This window comes from Asterias rubens, chromosome 9, assembly GCF_902459465.1.
Source record: "Asterias rubens chromosome 9, eAstRub1.3, whole genome shotgun sequence".
Taxonomy (NCBI): Eukaryota; Metazoa; Echinodermata; class Asteroidea; order Forcipulatida; family Asteriidae; genus Asterias; species Asterias rubens.
Genome location: NC_047070.1, coordinates 11868488 through 11887524, shown reverse-complemented (window position 1 = coordinate 11887524; position 19037 = coordinate 11868488). Strand labels below are relative to the sequence as shown.

Below are 19037 nucleotides of genomic sequence, written 5' to 3'. Positions count from 1 at the left end.
AGGAGGCTTGTTTGCCTTTCCTTGCCACCGGTACGGAGGTCCGCGGCTTCCTCAAGTTGATCTTCTCTGTGGCCTTGAGGCGCCTGGCTTCGGCCTCCATAGACTCTTTCCTGCAAACAGGTCTCGTCCCGTTAGGGGGAGCGCATCAAGTCGTTTGCGAGCCCCGACGGACGAGAGGAACAGAACGTCTAGGACGTTTGCCCTACGGGCAGATGTTGCTAGGGTGGATACTCTAGTAAACTGATCTAGGACAGTGCGCAGGCCATTATCCAGGCGCGATGCTGAGTCTATCTTTCTGGCTACTTCCTCCATCTTCCCCCGCGCTTTGTCGGTGAAGGGAAGTTTGGAAGAGGTTGACCCCCTGTCTGCGGTCAGTTTGTCTGCCGCGGAGTCCGGCAGGGCCGGGGTCGAAAAATATTTATCGAAATCCCCGGGGGGAAATCGGTAATATAAATCTGCCCGCTTGGGGTAGGCCGTCCAAGAGGATGCCGACATAATGCTCTTGATGCGGTCAGCGTATACTCGGTCGAGAGGCATAGCCGGGAAAATATTCCCAGTCTAGTGCCAGTCCTCCTCTTAAAAGACCGCCGTTCAGAGGGGGCGTCCCCCGCCTCCTCGGCGGGAAGATCCAACACTCGGGCCATGTCCCTTTGGACAAGGCGCAATTCAGTTTCGGCAATTGAAAGCCGTTGAACTGCCGTGGACAACTCATCCTCTTCCGGGGACGAGTCACCGGACACGGGGGGGGGTCAGACACACTTAGTGATTGTTCACCCAAAGGTAGGGCTGTGCCTAACAAATCATGGTGCTCTGCATCCCGATCGGATACAAAGGATCCCGTAGGGGTGTATACTCATCCCCGCCTGGGATTGTGGACATCACCCTGATCCCTTACACCCCATGCAACCTCCTGCGTGGTGACCGCGGGACGGTGGCATACTACTGTATGCTTCGCAGACCATGCGGTCGGCAGAGCTACTGCCTGCGTACCAGCGAAGACTATGCTGTTGTACTGTTTAAGCGTGCGCACCAGCTTTGGTGGCTGGGAGGGGAGGCCGGTGGCCGGCTGACCGTGCACGGTACGCCGCCTCGATCCTGGCGCACCCAGCCATGACCGGCCTGGTCGGGCTGGGTGTACGGTCCCGCAAACTGGGAAAATTCCTGAACCTCGTGTCGGCCGGCTATTGAGGCCGCTAAGGTCTGGAAAGCCGTGAGGAATTCATCTCGGGATAGCGGCTCGCTACCCCGATGATGTTTCCTATGGCTGTCAGGTGAGGAGTCGTCAGATGACCGAGGATGATGGTCGTTTCTGGTCCTCTGCCACTTATTCGGTACCCGCTCACGGGACGAATCCGAGGCTCTCTCTGAGGAAACCTGAGTGACAGGGATGCCCGAGCAACGGATGAAATCCGAAGACGAGGGCGGGCCCTGTGAGTGGGGTATCCTGGGGGCGTCCCAGGTACCCGACTCCGCACCCATAATCCTTCTCCCCATGGCTAGCGCCCCACAGCCTACGGCGTGGGCGGGTGCCTTGTGGGTCTTCAACCCTTGCAAAAGGCCGTCACCAACCGTCGTGGGGGAATCCACGGTGTCGGTGCGGGCCGGGTGTTCTGAGCCATGCGGAGGGGGGATGCCCTCCGGCTTCAGAGATCCCGAGGCGGTGCTGGGAGAGTGGGCGGTGCGCTCCGGACCAGAGCCACCTTTCGCCCTACCTCTCTTGGTCACTGCCCCGGCACCAGCTTTCTTGGCCTTGCCGGGGTGCTTGACCTTCGACTGGGTCGACCCACGCACACTGACCGAGGAGGGGGAGCGGTAAGCAACCTCTCTTTGATCGGTGGGTCTTCCGGCCGACGCAGCCGACAGAGGCTGCGTAGGCCGGCTGGAGGACTGCAGGCCGGGCGACGTAGTGTCGCCGGCGCAGTCCCCCGAGAGCTCCGACTGTCCCGGGGAAACGGACGTAACCCCAGTACTGACAGTCGAAGCCCTCCCCAGTTTCTTTACGCTACTCATTATTTTCTCAACGAAATCAAACTATAGTTTATTTCACAACTCACTACAACAACACCTAAAACTCTACAATCTTTCTAGTCTTTTGAAGCACTCTTAGCGAGGATAAGGTTTAGACAACGTTGAACTGTTGGAACAGATTTAAAAACACAACCTCACCCACTCGCGGCTAAGAGAAAAAGAGGACAACTCCGTGACGGGCATGTCGCGGGGCGTTATGGGTAGGCAATGGAGGGCGCTATTGTGTGTAAAAGTCTTAGCATTTCTGCCTCGCGCCATAAGTAGAGTGAAGTAGACTACGCTATTACACTATGAAAACCTCCTCCGTTGAAATTACACTTTTACCGTTGATTCACCGCCCGGAAAATTCAGGGCAGATCGCCTCCGTTAATTTAACGTCTTGTCCCTCCGTTGAATTTCTCATTGGGTGTTTTAACGGAGCCGATCTGTGTTTCAACGGAGCCATTCCCCGGCCCAAGTTTCTTTTGTTATACCCATTGTTCAGACCAACAATTGCAGTTTTAGCAGGTCGTGGATTCAACGGAGCGCTTAGCTCACGGTCTCCAAAACAGCTAAAGGGATTATGATTTTATAGGTTGCTAAATTGCAAGGCATGTACATAATGAACCCGTTATATCAGAACGGCAAAAATAATGCTGCTCTTTGCCTTTACTTGACGTCTTGGATATAATATGGAGCTCCTTCACAATAATGCAAACAAAACTACACGTCTTTGTAGCTGATTTGACCGATGTTTACCTGATTTATTATGAAGCAGGCGGTCGGTTCATAAATTCTAGGTACATGTACTTTAAACTACTTCAAAGACTTGCGTTTTACTAAACAAAGATTCCCCTGTTATGTGCTTTTTCCAGAATAAGAAGGGCACCGCAGCAATTTCGGAAGTGTAAAAAGGGCACCACGTCATTTTGGTAAAATTTGAGGGGCATCATGGCAAAAACTAAAATTTACAAACTGAGGTTTTAACATTTTGTTTACGCGATCGCGCATGTGATAAAAAAATACAAAAAATGACCCCGCCAAAACTTCCCGAAACAACAAGACAAAACAAAATAAGGAAGAAAAAAATCTTACGTTATACAGTAAAATAATCTTTCTATCGATCCAAGGTATCGTAATTGGAGTCATTTTAGTCAAATAAAGCCTACACGTTGTGTTGTTTTCGTAAACAAGCTAACAACATTTCCGAGGAACTACTGTATGCTTCGCAGACCATGCGGTCGGCAGAGCTACTGCTTGCGTACCAGCGAAGACTATGCTGTTGTACTGTTTAAGCGTGCGCACCAGCTTTGGTAGTTATTGCAATTAGGGGGGAAACCCCATTTTGCCCAAGCATGCGCAAACACGTGCAGTCTTTGGTCAAGGAGGTATAGCGTGATGCACTGTGATATTTCGCAAGTAGAGGGCGTTTATTATCATTCTATTGCATGGTTCTGAAAAGCCCTCTAGCGTTCAATGTTTGTTGCCTTTAGTGTAGAATGCAAAGTAAAAAGACTACGAACCTTCATTGGAAACTAAGTGACTGCTGCTCTGGCGTTTACGGGACTTTCTAGTGAATTTTTCGATGATTATCTCAACCATTTGGTAGCTGAGTCGACTGGAAAGCCATGCCAGGAGTGGCTGGATTATGGGTTCCATGCCAGAAGTGGCTGGATTATGGGGGCAATCATGCTATATTCGTCGATGGGGCTGAATGTTTGATGGTGCGATTTGTCACAAGCGGACACATGTTTTGTTTTCGGGTTTTCGTTTTGGAACTGAGAATGTGAAATGTGAATGTATGAGTGATTGATAACTTTTAGAGGAGTTTAAGTTTTTGTTAGTTCAATTTGTGATCAGTTTAAGAAATCCTACTACAAAATATTAAAAAGAACACATCGTTCAGCATAAAATCAATATTTAACATAATATCATTCATTGCAATTATTTTATGATTTACAGAATCTTACCCTTCAGCGTTTTACATGCATTGACATCAGCTGGCGTGTATAGTTCCGTGCCTATATTATTTATCTGGCCTGGTGCCTCGGCTGAAATATGTTTTGTAATTCAAGAGGCCTAGACTATTATATAACAGATACAATAGTAAACGCTTATATTAATTTATTGCACCATATTGTATAGACATAACAATAACTTGAAATAGTGTCCGTATCCTGCCACCACTTTTTCATTCGTTTTTCCTTTGGTAAAAATAAGTTAATAAGTGATACTGCCATGAAGTTGAAGAAATTAGTCTCTCTAAAACCCCGTTGTACGTTTACCCTTCTTGAGAACAACCGTCATCCATAAAACCCACACCAACACCAACTCTCAAACAAAAACGGCATTCACACCTCTGTGTTGTGGTTAGCTGACTATTCCCAAAATTAAGTGTGATCCCTAACATTTTCAATGGCGCCCACACCTCACTTAACATCTCCCTGGCGTGCATTGTCTGTGATGCACTTGCTGTTGTAAAAGAAGACACGGAAATGTTTTGTGGGACTCTTCCTGCTGCTCTGCTGGTTGCGAGCGTTCACTGCAACAATTGTTGTCATGGCGCTCTAGCTGTTTTCAAAGAGCAATTAACAGCAACAACGTAGGCATATTACTAAAAACAACCATGCAACAACACACAGAAAAGAAGTAGTACATGCATGTAGGTTGTGTCTGTTCCTTGCTCTATGGTTGAATGTGATAAATATCTCCCCGACTGTCGTGCAAAATCGATGTTGGCAGATGTGTACAGCGCGGAATTGAGAATTTAACCAATAAGAAAATATTTCACAACGGCAATAAATATGATTAAAAATATGAAGTTCGAACATTTCCACAATCATATTATGAAGAAGATTAGAGTTGGTCAGGAGTAAAAATTGTTTAACAACATTCTGAAGCAGAAATTGGTGTTCATCGGGAGTACGTTCAACAGATGGAACAGCCAAAACGATGAAGTTGGAAACCCCCACTTATCAGAAAACTGCATACCAACAAACATGCGACACAAAATACGCTGTTGGGGTGTTTGCTCTTACTACCCCAATCTAAAAACGATGTTTCGTCATGAAAATCACAATTTAAAACGGGCTGAAAATCAATTTTAACAATTAATCTTCAAAGAAATACTACCGACCAGAATAAAAACCTGGTAGTTTATAGTTGGCAACGAGCCTCGTTATCTGGCTGCTCGGTGTTTTTACAGTGAAAGCAGGTACTATAATGTCACTTCACACGGCTTAAAAAATAGTCACTGCCGACAACCTCAAAATAAAGGCGGGATCTAGCATGACCCCGCTCTAGTTTGGAGCTGTTACTATACTCGGCAGATATGTAGTATACATAATTGGTTACGGAACGAATTGTGCAAGTGAAATCTAGAAACTGCAAAGAATACAGCCAGATTAAGACCCATCCAACACTAATTGCGTGAATGGCACAGAGAAGGCAGCATTGAATTCCCAATCGTCCGAAACACTTTTTCGACATTATGAATGAAACTGCCAAATATGGGCACAATGGGATGTTCGAATCACCACGGAATATCCCGAAACATTGCCGATCGTCGAGAGAGTGACAGCGCAGCCAAAACATGGCCCCATTGACGCAAAGCATGGAAAAGATGGTTTCTGTTAACTTTTTCTACAAGCTATTTTGGGACAGTTGTTGAACATAAACCACTAACAAACGTTGCAGCTAGTAGGAATAAACCTTTCTCAGCATGAATCCGAAATCAGATAAATAGTAAACCATTTTCTGAATATTATTTTGTTTAAAGCGTGTGTTTGTGCAAGGTTTATGATGGCTTATTTGGGTAGTACAGCCTGTGTGCGTGTGCGTGGTGTGTTCGTTTAAATGCATTACCAGTTGCGTTGCTGTCACGTCTGTATTCACTCGCACATGCACGATGTGTACACGTACACATGTACGTCTTATCATGGTCTTATTATACAAGGAATCCGTCGATCACAACTGGTATTAAAAACACTCAGCAATTCTTTTCATTAGCAACTTATAAAATCATAATCCATTCAGCTGTTTGAAGACCGATAGTTCTAGAGCTCTCCGTTGAATCCACAACCTGCTAAAACTGCTATTGTTGGTTTGAACAATGGTTGTGACAAAAGGAATTATCCTCCGTTGACACTACGGCGAGCACTCCCGGTCATTTTAGCTGAGCTTAAATCAACCCGTGGAGGTAACTCCGTTAAATTGAAACAACGGTAAAAGGGTCATTTTAACGGAGGAGGTTTCATAGTGCAATAACCAAATCCCCTAATGGCATTGTCACTGATGTTTGCAGTAAACTCACCGACACCCACCGGTACCTTCTCTCCAACAGTTGTCACCCTAGTCACTGTAAGAAGGCTATTGCTTACAGTCAGGCCTTACGTATCAGACATATCTGTTCCACAGATACCCTGTACAAGAGGCGCTCATCAGAGCTAAGGAAACACCTTGTATCTAGGAGTCACAGCGATTGCAGGGTCCAACTTGCAATCAACAGAGCTCTCAACGTATCTCGTCATACTCTGTTGACCAACACAGGAGCCAAAAAAGCTCCTACATGTACCAATGGAGTTGCCTTGGTCACCACCTTCCACCCCAAACTACCCAAACTTTCCTCAATCCTCAATAAGATCCTTCACTCCTCCAACAGGCATGACAGGTTACACTCAGCAATCCCCGAGGTTCCCATGGTTGCATTCCGCTGCCCTAAGAACCTTGGTGACATCCTAGTCAGGGCCAAACTTCCCCCAGGTACAGTCCGAACAGAACCCTCGACAGATATACAGGGCTGTCACAAATGTACCCGTTCCTAATGCAAAACGTGTCTGTACATTAAGCCCTCACTTAAGGTGAAGAGTCATACCACTGGCTCTTCATACAACATTAAGACCGACTAATGTAGTAGCACGTCTACTGTAGTCTATGTCATATCATGTAAGAGATGTGGGCTACAATATGTGGGAGAGACTAAGACCAAACTTAGTCTTCGCTTTGCGAATCATGTCTCTTCCATAAAGACCAAGAAACCGTACCCAGTCTCTATCCACTTTAACAGCCCCAATCATAGTGTCAATGATGTTGAACTTCTGGTGACTGAAGCTTGCAATGGTGATGACACACACCACAAGCATAGAGAATCACACTGGATTCACCAACTCAAGACAGTCAAACCCTTTGGACTAAACATAAACACTGGTGTTAAATAACTTCCCATTACCCTCCACTTCACTCCTGCCTGAGAACTTATATGTTGTATCTCTGTAAATAAAGTATAAATTAAACAATTTTAAGTTGTTCTTATAAATTTGTTACTATAATCTCATGTAAGTAACCCCCCCCCCCCTTTTTCCACAGGTCCCTCATACCTTATTTTAATACCATCCTACCTTTGATCTTGCTAGTCTTTATTAATTGACCATTGTTAATTGCATCATGATGCAACTTGCTCTCTAATTCTACCCTTTCATGTTTCCCTGCATTGTTATCGAACAATGCATTTACCACTTTTATGGTCCAGTAATCCTTCCTTTCATACTAAACATCCTTTGTCCTCGCCAATTTACTCCGATTGGTTCATAGCCACCAATTGTTTCTGAAATAGAAACTTTGATTGGCTGTTATTTTCCCGCTTCTTTCTGGATCCTTCCCTTAATCCCTTTCCCCTCTCTTTTTCTATAAATGGATATGTATTTGTTTCTACTTGTTTTATGCCTCTGAAGAAGGTCCGGTTTGGATCGAAAGCTAAGGCCATCTACCCTATTTATTATATGCTTTTAATGGATATATGGTTTCTGGGAAATATGCGAGGTTGCCGTCTTGGCAACATGCTTCGTCCGCTCAAAACCATTTTTGCATGAGTTAAATATTTATGAGAGTCATTGTTTGGCATAACGGGAACACCGTGGAGAAACTGTTCTACGACAACTGTCTGAAAAATTGCATGGTTGACTTACAATCATGTAAGCGAAGATTAAATAACGAAGATGGGTTCGAAATTAACAAGTTGGTTTAAGCCAGTCAAAGATCACACTGAGGACTAGCCTGCTGCTGATGAGGAAGCTGATCAATTTTCATTGGATGAAAATGTAGCAAGTACAAGTTCGAGCAGGCCTGCCGACGACACAGAGAAAGACTCCGTATCGCCATTGATTTATGTTGGTGCTCAAAGCCAAGTTGGAAATAAAAAAAGAAAAACAGGCTTTGACGAAAGATGGTTTGAATTTGTTATCACAAAATATTATGTGGACTAACTTATAAGGCAGTTTCTGTATTGGGTTTAAAGTAATTCAGATGAATTTAAAGGGTTACCAACTTCTCTGAGTGGCCTAGATTGCACCAGAGAGCACCTACGGCTTCAACATTTTTCAAAAATGTGCTTGGCGGGTATTATACACTCTGTTTAAAACCGGTTGCAGTCTTGATGCTGATAAATACCCTCGCCTCTGGCTCAGGTAATTATCCCATCCAGACTGCAACCGGCATTAAACAGAGTATTTAAAACAGGCCAAGCACATATTTATTCCCTTATTATAGAATAGATTCATTGAAATTAACTTTACCTTAAAACATTGATGCATCCATGGCCATTTGTGAGGAAAAATAAGTCATTCTTATTATTCCATGAAATCTCATTGACTTCAAATTTAAACTGCTCCTCTGTCTTTATACGTTGGGACCTAGCATCAACAAAGGTAACAAGATCTTCTTTGTTACCAACAGCAATGGTATGGCCATCAGGACTCCAGCAGATATTAATATTTTCACCTAAAATACAAAATATAATAAATAAATAAATAAATAAAAGAACTATGTGAGAGTTATAATGTGATACATGTTTGTCAATACATACATTGTTATATATCAACATTATACAGTATTGTTCAAGAGAGCTACCCCTAATTTCCCTCCCCACAAAAAAAATTACCAAGGAGCCTATAACTGAAAAAAAAATTGAAAATGTTAAATAGTGTCTTGAGTTATGGTGCCACTTCGGGTTGACCCGAAAGTAGAGGTCGACATGGGGTCACGGTAACCTAAGGCTAATCTCCAATGCCAAAGGAGTCTCTAACTGAAAAAAGTTTGAAAAATCAATATTGTCCCACTTCGGGTTGACCTGGAAGTAGAGGTCAACTTGAGGTCACGGTTTTTTAAAATTATCTCCAATCCCCAAGGAGTCTAAAACTACAAACAGTATAAAAATCGGACGTGTACTTCTTGCGATATGGTCCCACTTCCGGGTGACCCGTAAGTAGAGGTCAACTTGAGGTCATGGCTTTTCAAAGTTTTTTTTTTTACGCCTAAGGGGTATAAAACTGGAAACAGTCTAAAAATGGGCCGTGTACTTCTTGAGATATGGTCCCACTTCCGGTTGACCCGGAAGTAGAGGTCAACTTGAGGTCACGGTTTTTCAAAGTTTATTTTTAACACCTAAGGGGTCTAAAACTGAAAAAAGTTTGGAAATCGGTTGAATAGTACTTGAGATCTGGACACGGAAGAAGAGGTCAAAATGAGGTCACGGTTTTTCCCAACAAATTTTAAGACCCAAGGAGTATATAACTGAAGAATTTTTGTTTAAATCGGTTGTGTAACTCTTGAGATATGGTCCCACTTCCGGTTGACCCGGAAGTAGAGGTCAACTTGAGGTCACAGTTTTTCAAAATTAATTTCCATGCCCCAATGAGTCTTTCACTACAGACAGTGTAAAAATTTTCACTGTCACTCGTCAATAGAGGGCGGTATATAAGATGAGTGGTCCCTAGTTGAATAATGTAAAAACTTGTATTTGACTCAGGATTGTTTGATTTGGTTGGTTTCTTGAGTTCATGCCAGTATTTTTAGAGTCCATTGCCATGTGACAAACTACTTAAGGATAAAATCCTTGTATTTGGTTGGTGGTTTGATGTTTGATCTAGTTCGAGTGGATTTTACTGAACTCGTAACCACCAAACTCTGCACCTGCGATCACCATTTTCCGCTTAATATGCAAGCGCGAAATAAAATGTGCGAGCTTGGAAGCACACAAACACAGAAATCCCTGCTAAGCAGTGTATTTCGCTTGGCGTAAGCGCAGAATTCACTGCTTCTGCTAAGCACTGAATCTTTGCTTTCAGAGCAGAGCAGAGCACGACATTGGGCCCATTCGCACAAGATTTTTCATAAAGGTTTATCGCGAATAATAATTTGTAGTTGCGACTTTAACACTAAAGCACATTAGTCGTCCCGGCCTACATTTGCACGTAAGTAAACCACGGGTATTATCCTGCGAATGCAAATCAAATTTTTAAGTCACTGTTGTTTTCGCAGTGAAAGTTTCGCAGGATTTGAGCACAATTAGTCAACTGTAGCATTTTTTTGTTGCGAATTGTGATGCTCAAGAACACATTCCCTTCTAAGCTGTAACTTAGCGTAAGCACAATTCCATGATTACGTAAGCGCTGCGATTCTTTCCTTTAAAAGCCATTGGCCCAGGACCAAACTACATATAGCTTTTTAAACACAAAAAGTAGCTAAACACAGCAAATACAAGTACAAGTTGTGAATCAAGGTATTCTGCTCATCTGCAATTTTTAAAAGCAAAATGTTTTGCCTATTGATTATAAGCAGCTCTATAACATTGAGCCACTCAACCACCAGAGAAACGCCAGCATAATAAAATCTCTGCTTTTGTATTCCTGTCTTTGTCAATGAGTTTTTGTTTGTCATGGTCTAATTTCAGAAAGTAAAGCAAAAGGCTGGAATAAGTTTAGGCAAATGGTCCCCGGCGCAAACAAGGTGACTCACCCGTAAAACATTCCAAATCCCAGGCGGTCTATTTTCGTCGTCCACGCTCGTCGCCTGAAACGAACCTGGTCCACGTACCGGTCAACTCGGTCCCAAACCAACTCGGTCCCAGTCAAGAGCTTAATACGTTGACAGTTTTTTCACTCATTTCTCAAAAACTACAACACCACAGCAGGTAATATTTTTAGGGAAGCTTTCAACTATCATTATCTTCAAACTGTTTAAGTTTAATGTACATCTTTGGACATGATGGTGTGTCGTCGTCATCGAAAACCCCTATTTAATTATGCACGTTCATTTGAACGAAGACCTCAAACCTTCGTACTTTGTACAAGCGTAAACTAATGGGCCCGGAAGCCGGTTAGAAAGTAATATGTCCTGAACGATGGTAGGAAAACAGAATGAGTAGACTCCTCTCAAGAAGTCACAACTCATGATAGGTACATACTGTATTGCATTTACCATAGAGAATGTTTAACAATAACATGGAAGTGACTGCATCCAGTTATAGTCAAATGCGTAGACTCATCTCAAGAAGTCACAACTCATGATAGGTACATACTGTATGGCATTTACCAAAGAGAATATTTAACAATAACATGGAAGCGACTGCATCCACTTATATTCAAATGAAGATTACGTGGTTAATTAATTAAGATTTTTAATTTTGTTTACATTTAGAGTAAAGCTTATGTTCTAAGCTTCAATTTGGTATATGATTTCACTCTTTTGAAGTTATGGTCTAGGAGAATAGACTTAAATAAAGAGCGTGTACAAATGCTATGGGGTTTTTGCGGAAACAAATAATAATAATAATAATAATAATAATAATAATAATAATAATAATAATAATAATAGCAAACGTCTCTCCTATGTGTAGAATGTGCAATAAAGCAGAGGAGACTGTATTTCATATTGTTAGCGAATGCAGTAAGATGGCCCAGACGGAGTACAAAGGAAGACATGACAAGCTGGCCAAGGTGATTCACTGGGATCTGTGTAAGAAGTATGGTGTCAAAGTACTTGCGAAATGGTACGACCATGTTCCGGAGAAAGTTGTAGAGAACGACCAGGTCAAGATCCTATGGGACTTTAACATTCAGACCGATCATGTTATACAACATAGGCGTCCGGATGTTGTGCTATTAGATAAGACGAAGAAGATGTGTCATCTCATTGACATAGCGGTGCCAGGTGATATAAGGGTAGCTTCGAAGGAGATGGAAAAGATCGAGAAGTACCAGGACCTGGCCAGGGAACTTCGTAAGATTTGGCAGGTAAAGGTAAAAGTAGTCCCCGTGGTGGTTGGAGCACTTGGCACCATTCCCAAAGCACTGGGGAAACATCTAGATGAAATAGGGACAAATGTGAGGGTAGATCTATTACAGAAGGCAGCGCTTTTGGGAACAGCGAGGATCCTGAGAAAGACCCTTGAGATCTAAGGCTACGGGACGTAGCCCGGCTCGAGGAGTTACCTGCACAAAGGAAAATGAGATCTTTCTTTTGCATGCTGTGATAAAATGAAATAATAATAATAATAATAATAATAATAATAATAATAATAACAATAATAATAATAATAATAATAATAATAATAATAATAATAATAATAATAAAAATAATAAAAATCTTGACGAAAACAATACCTGTTCCGACGGTAGGTCAGAACAGCTAAAAATATAGACGAAAACAATACCTGTTCCGACAGTAGGTCGGAACAGCTAAATATTGTCCCCAAACGGCTGAAAACATCATGTTGGAACTGAAATCTTCCCCTTAACAATATCTTCTCCAATACTCCAATGTCTCAAAACGGCAATTTTATTGAGACGGATTACAAACATTTTTACAATTTAAACAAATTGTCTAACATGCAAATGTGCCACAATGGCAATCTATACTATTAAAGCCGTAACCCGCGCCATCTTGGATTGAAATTAGAAGGTCCAGTGGCATGGCATGTTTGTGGAATTCAACACGGTTGTGTCGTTTCAGACGTCGGGTTGCAAGTCTACAATACCCTGACTCGAACTCCCTCTTACGAGTTGTCTGATTGGCTGGAGTCACGATCGATATCTCCTTACATGTGTGGTTGTCTGGTTTTGATATGGACCACCTGTTGGTCGAAGGGGGAAGCCATATGATTGGCTGAAGTCACGGGCGATATCTCCTTACATTGTCTGGTTTTGATATGGGCCACCTGTCATGCCTGTTGGTCGAAGGGGGAAGCCGTAGGCTGCACACACAGCCACCTCTTTAGGTTTGAAGTGGGTGGCGACCTCATACTCCCATTAACATTCCAGAGTGACTCATTGATGTTTCACAGAGCATGCAGAGGGGTAAATGGCATTGTGTATATACCATTTTGTACAGGGGGGGGTTTAATTTTGCATGTTATTAAAATAAAAAATATTAAGGCTTTATGAGAAACAAAAATACATGCATCTGTTACAGGATGTGTTTATAATAATTAAGTCACTCATGTAGGCCTACCCAACTTTCCAGCATTTTTTAAACGCAGCAAACAGCAACCCATTGTTGTTAATAACTTTATTTGTTCCATATAAAAATAACCCTGTACCATTGGTGGTACAGTCCATATGTCATTCCCCCACATACAGAACGTATACACGCAAAAGTTTTCAATAAGATTACTGATTCTTTTCATATAGGTTTTGCCAGTTCTTCAAATGAGTACACGAAATTACCGTTTAAGAATAGTATGCTTTCAGAGTTACGAACTTTGTGAAACATCAACGGCTGTTTTAACGCTGTAAACGAACATTCCATTGGTCAAAGTTCTGAAGCAACAAAATTGTTATAACGCAGTTTGGTCAGGACTCAGGATGTACATTTTGCCAAATCCGTTTTGGCAGGACTCAGGATGTACATTTTGCCAAATTCGTTTTGTGTTAAGCAATCGGTCGTCGGGTTTAATTTCGCATGTAAAATAAAAAATATTTATGAGAAACAAAAATACATGCGCCTGTTACAGATGTGTTTATTATAATTAAGTCAACATGTAGGCGTACCCAACTTTCCAGCAATTTTTAAACGCATCAAACAGCAACCCACTGTTGCTAATAACTTTATTTGTTCCATGTAACCCTGTACCATTGGTGGGATGGGGTACAGTCCATTATGTCATCCCCGACACACAGAACGTATACACGCAGAAATGGCAATAACGCAGAAATTGCAATAATTTATTTGCAAGAAGAAAGTGAATTACATTACTGATTCTTTTAATATAGGTTTTGCCAGTTCTTCAAAAGAGTACATGAAATTACCGTTTAAGAATAGTATGCTTTCATAGTTACGAACTGTGAAACATCAATGGCTGTTTTGAAGCTGTAAACGAACATTCCATTGGTCAAGGTTCTGAAGCAACAAAATTGTTAGAACTTAAAGCAGTTTGGTCAAGACTCAGGATGTGCATTTGCCAAATCCGTTTTACGGTATTAAGCAATAGGCCGTCGGGTTGAGCCCTCATGTGCGGCTGAATCGGGTACTATACATTTTTACGAAATTCTCCATACAAAATTAGCCAAACTGGACGTACAAACCCTCAAAATAACAAGGCAAATGTTTTCTAAAAGTGAAATAAGTGAGAGGACATAGGAGTAGTTATTAAAGACCAATAAAATTACCGTTTCTATTATTTTAGTTTGTATAGGGTTCCAGAGATATGATTACATATAAAATTGAATGTTTTATCAGGGGACTTCGTCACACGGGGCGCGCGCCACGGCGGATGTTGACCAGAAAGTTTACATGAGAATTAATTAATATGAGACAGGCCGGCGCTCTGTTACTCCCAAAAGCGGTGGTAAAAACAGTAGATTACCTGTTGCACAGCATGTTCCGAAAACTCGCTTTATTTGGTGCTCCGGCAACTTTGTATGCGTCGTTTGACGTACGCTCGATAAATCACGATGGGGGCCTAAGATTCTCAAGTCGTGTGAACGTTACTGGAAACAAAGCAGCAAATCATACTATAGCAAGAGGACCACTTTCATACAAGCCTTTTAAGTCGGATATCTCCTCTGCTATTAGCAGCAGTGATTATTGTTGAGGGGGGGGGGACCAGACTCTTGCGAGCCTTTAGTCGAGTAAATCCGTGGCTATCGGTGACTTCGGATTTGTTGCAGAGGGAACCAAATACCACTGCTGATTCCAAATTCATCGGATATTACAATTGTCTGATTGGCTCTTTGACAAAGACCGCATGTTGTCAGCAATATTGAATTATACCCACGCACCCTCAACAATTTATCAAAATACAACAAATGACAATATTCCATACCAATTATAAATACAATTCCTAATCCAATTCTACAAAATGATTATTACCTGTAAGAATACCTCCCTTACCCCACATTACCTTTCACAACATTTGTATATACTAGAATCTTCCTCATCTAGCGGGGTGCCGCGCGAAGCGCGGCATCCCGCTAGTTAGTATTAAAAGGTAATGTCAATAGTGAATATTGTTCATTTAGATTAAGTTAAGGACACAAAACGAGAAAAAAATACAAACGTGGTAAACACAATAAAAAGGAGTGTCAGTCTAAGTCAATAATGTGGGCAGAGCAGCATACAAAGCAAAATATTGAAGCATCGTTACATTTTGTATCAAGTTACAACAAAGAGTAACAATTTCAAATCTTAAGAACCCCAGTAGTTACAATTGCCACACATCTAAGGGGAATTTTGTCACTTACTGGGAGACCGGGAGTGGCTGGCTTGTGGGGGCATCCAGGTTTTACTTTTAGTAGATGGTCTCGATAGATCGTTTTGTGGGCCTGGCAGGCTGACTGTTTTTTTTCATTATCCGAACTGCAAATATTTGTCACCAGTGGGCCCATGTTTTGTTTTGCGTTGTTGACAGCAGGAATTCTAGGATTTTACATTTTGGAACTGTGATCACAAAGTGAAAATTTTGTATGAGTGATCAATAACTTTACAGAAATTCATGCTAATTTAATTTTTGTAATTTTTCTCTGTCAATTTGACTCAAACAACAGAAATCCTACTAGTATATTATTACATCAAAATTACGTCACGTGATGGTCACATAACATGGTCATTATACATACAGTACTAGCTACAAGTAATTCCCAGCCACCGCAAGTACAGAACGGGTACCCGCGAGTAAACTGCATGGCGGGTACGGGGACCCCAGCACCCCCGCGGGGATTTTGCGGGGACAAAACGGGGTCCACGCGAGTGGTGGTACGTGCCGTGGCGAGTTTTGCACCGTAGAGCTCTTCGGGAACCGGACAAGACTCTCACACAAATCATTGACATCGGGCGCACACTTGAGATGGCTGACACACAGGCCTCTGCTATGGAGCGCGAGACCGTCCATGCAATGAAGCCAACATACAACAACAACAACGTAAAACGACCGCAAGCCAGAAACACTAACAATGCCAGTGGCCCTACAACGCTCGGCACAGCACAACCCAAAAGCTACGCAACAACCAAGTAAGCTCTGTATTTATTGTGGTGGTACATGTAGCTACCCCCATAGTGGGACATGCCCAGCACAGGGGCAAACTTGTAACTATTGCGGCAAACCAAATCACTTCCAGCGGGCCTGCATCAAACGCAAAAAAGACAAGAACATGAAGACCTGGCACAAAACACTTGTGCACAACAGTCAGACTCCAGTGGAGACGAATTCAGCTATAGGGTGCATGACAAACATACCTTGTACACACTGTCACTACCCACTGCCCCTGTCAAAGTGAACAACCATGAAGTCCGACTTTTGCTTGACACGGGATCTACTCTGAACATTCTCGACCAGCGCACATACGCAAATGTGGGCAGTCCACCCATCAAACGCCACAGACAGTCTAAGGTACATGCTTATAATGGTGAGGATACCCCATTACACATACTTGGTGAATGCGTCCTTACAGTGGAACAGCATCCTCGATACAGACTCACCGATTCTTGATCATGCAAGGCAATCATGGTTCTCTACTGCTTGGCTACGAGACGGCAACCAAGCTCCAATTTATTCACGTTGTACACACTGCAACATACAGAAATATCCTGGACTTTTCCATGACATAGGCAAGCTGAAAGATACCCAAGTTAAACTTCATGTGGACAAAACAGTGAAACCCAAGGCAATCACCAACCGCCGTACACCCTTCCACCTCAGAACAAAAGTGGAAACGGAGCTTAACGCCTTGAACAGCAAGACAGCATCGAACATGTACAAAATACAACAAATGACAATATTCCATTCCAATTATAAAAACAATTCCTAATCCAATTCTACGAAATGATTATTACCTGTAAGAATACCTCCCTTACCCCACATTACCTTTCACAACATTTGTATATACTAGAATCTTCCTCATCTAGCGGGGTGCCGCGCGAAGTGCGGCATCCCGCTAGTTATTATTAAAAGGTAATGTCAATAGTGAATATTGTTCATTTAGTTGAAGTTAAGGACACAAAACGAGAAAAAAATACAAACGTGGTAAACACAATAAAAAGGAGTGTCAGTCTAAGTCAATAATGTGGGCAGAGCAGCATACAAAGCAAAATATTGAAGCATCGTTACATTTTGTATCAAGTTACAAAGAGTAACAATTTCAAATCTTAAGAACCCCAGTAGTTACAATTGCCACACATCTAAGGGGAATTTTGTCACTTACTGGGAGACCGGGAGTGGCTGGCTTGTGGGGGCATCCAGGTTTTACTTTTTAGTAGATGGTCTCGATAGATCGTTTTGTGGGCCTGGCAGGCTGACTGTTTTTTTTTATTATCCGAACTGCAAATATTTGTCACCAGTGGGCCCATGTTTTGAACAGCAAGACAGCATCGAACATGTACTTGGGGAAGCAACTCCATGGGTATCCCCAATCGTGACGCCCCCCAAGAAAGATGGCTCGATACGCCTATGCATAGACATGCGCAAACCAAACAAAGCTATCATGCGCGAATGCCACAGACCACCAACAGTAAGGGGCCTTGTCGAAATTCCCCAGGCGTTCTTTCTGCAGTTAGTCTGCAGGATGTTGCAGACTTTTTAATCCCCTTCTAACAAAAGAGCCCCCTAGTAACGTCCTGGAGTTTTGCTGGAGAGCTTCATTACCATATGAATCAACATGAGTCCTTTGTTATTCAACTGTGCCTCTGTGGCTGGCCGCACAGAGTCTGCGGTCGGAACGGTGTATTTAAATGAGGGGCTCTCTGACGTAAACAATGGTCTTGGTTGAACTTTCGTGTTGATAAACATACTTGCTATGCAGGCCTACCCTGCAACCATGTGGCTGACATGCAAAAGTGTCAGAACATTTTGTTGAGCCTTGTTAAAACCATGTGTTTATGCTGTTATTCGTGTTGTTGTTTTTGTTGTTGGATATGAACTGTCGTTGATAATGGTGTTATTATTGCGTTAGTTTTTTCGTGGGAACATGACTTTAGGCTACCTGTGCTGTCAATTTTAAATTGGCTTACGGGATTAAAAAGCTGCCGACCCGAAACATTTTTGTTTCGCTTCTTTAAAAGTTAAACAAAGTTGCATTTTAGATTCTGCCTTCTGATCTTGAAACAGCAAGCATTATTAGTGTAGTTGGTGAACAGGACTGCCTGGTGTCTGAAGTTGGTATTTTCTATGTTTGTATTTATTTTAAACACATTAATTAATTAATGTAAAATCATAATTCATACTGTGTGCAACCGATCAAAATATCAAGGGTTATTTACCAATATAATTATTTTTTTACTTAATTTAAACTGACTAATCATGGTAATTTACCTGCTTCTCAGTTTCAGAACTGGGGGTCAAATGGTGTGGAGAGTTTGGACGATTCAGTGTCACCGACTGCGATGTCGTTTTGTCGGGTATTCAAACGAATGTCGGCGTTGCGTTTCTGCTTGGATTTTGCCTGCTCGTGATTTGCGCGAGCTTGGCGATCTAATGAAGATGGATTGTTTAGGTCGATCTGTGGGAGTCGTGTGCGTGGCTCGCGTCCGAACATTAGTTGGTATGGCGTGACCCCAGTGGATGGGTGCTGGTGTGGCTGGATACTGCCGAAGGTACTTGTGAAACTCCTGCCTCCAAGATTTGTGTTCAAGATGAGCAGTACGAACAAGCTTCATCAGTGGTTTGTTGAATGCCTCAGCCTGACTACGCTGGCCTGCGGCCACTGAGGTGTGATGCGACGATGTTTGAAACTGCTGTGTTCTGCGAATTTCACGAAGGCGTGTGA

The 19037-nt window shown here is 42.6% G+C and overlaps 1 protein-coding gene across 1 annotated transcript in view; it reads right to left on the bottom strand.

Annotated features, from left to right (window-relative positions):
* Nucleotides 1-8535: 8535 nt before the first annotated feature.
* LOC117294638 (THO complex subunit 3-like) overlaps nucleotides 8536-19037 on the bottom strand; it is a 33666-nt gene continuing 23164 nt past the window's right edge. Inside the window, exon 3 of the mRNA XM_033777138.1 lies at nucleotides 8536-8781. Within this exon, the coding sequence (XP_033633029.1) occupies nucleotides 8573-8781 (209 nt within the window). The 3' untranslated portion in view covers nucleotides 8536-8572. The remainder of the gene's footprint in view (nucleotides 8782-19037) is intronic.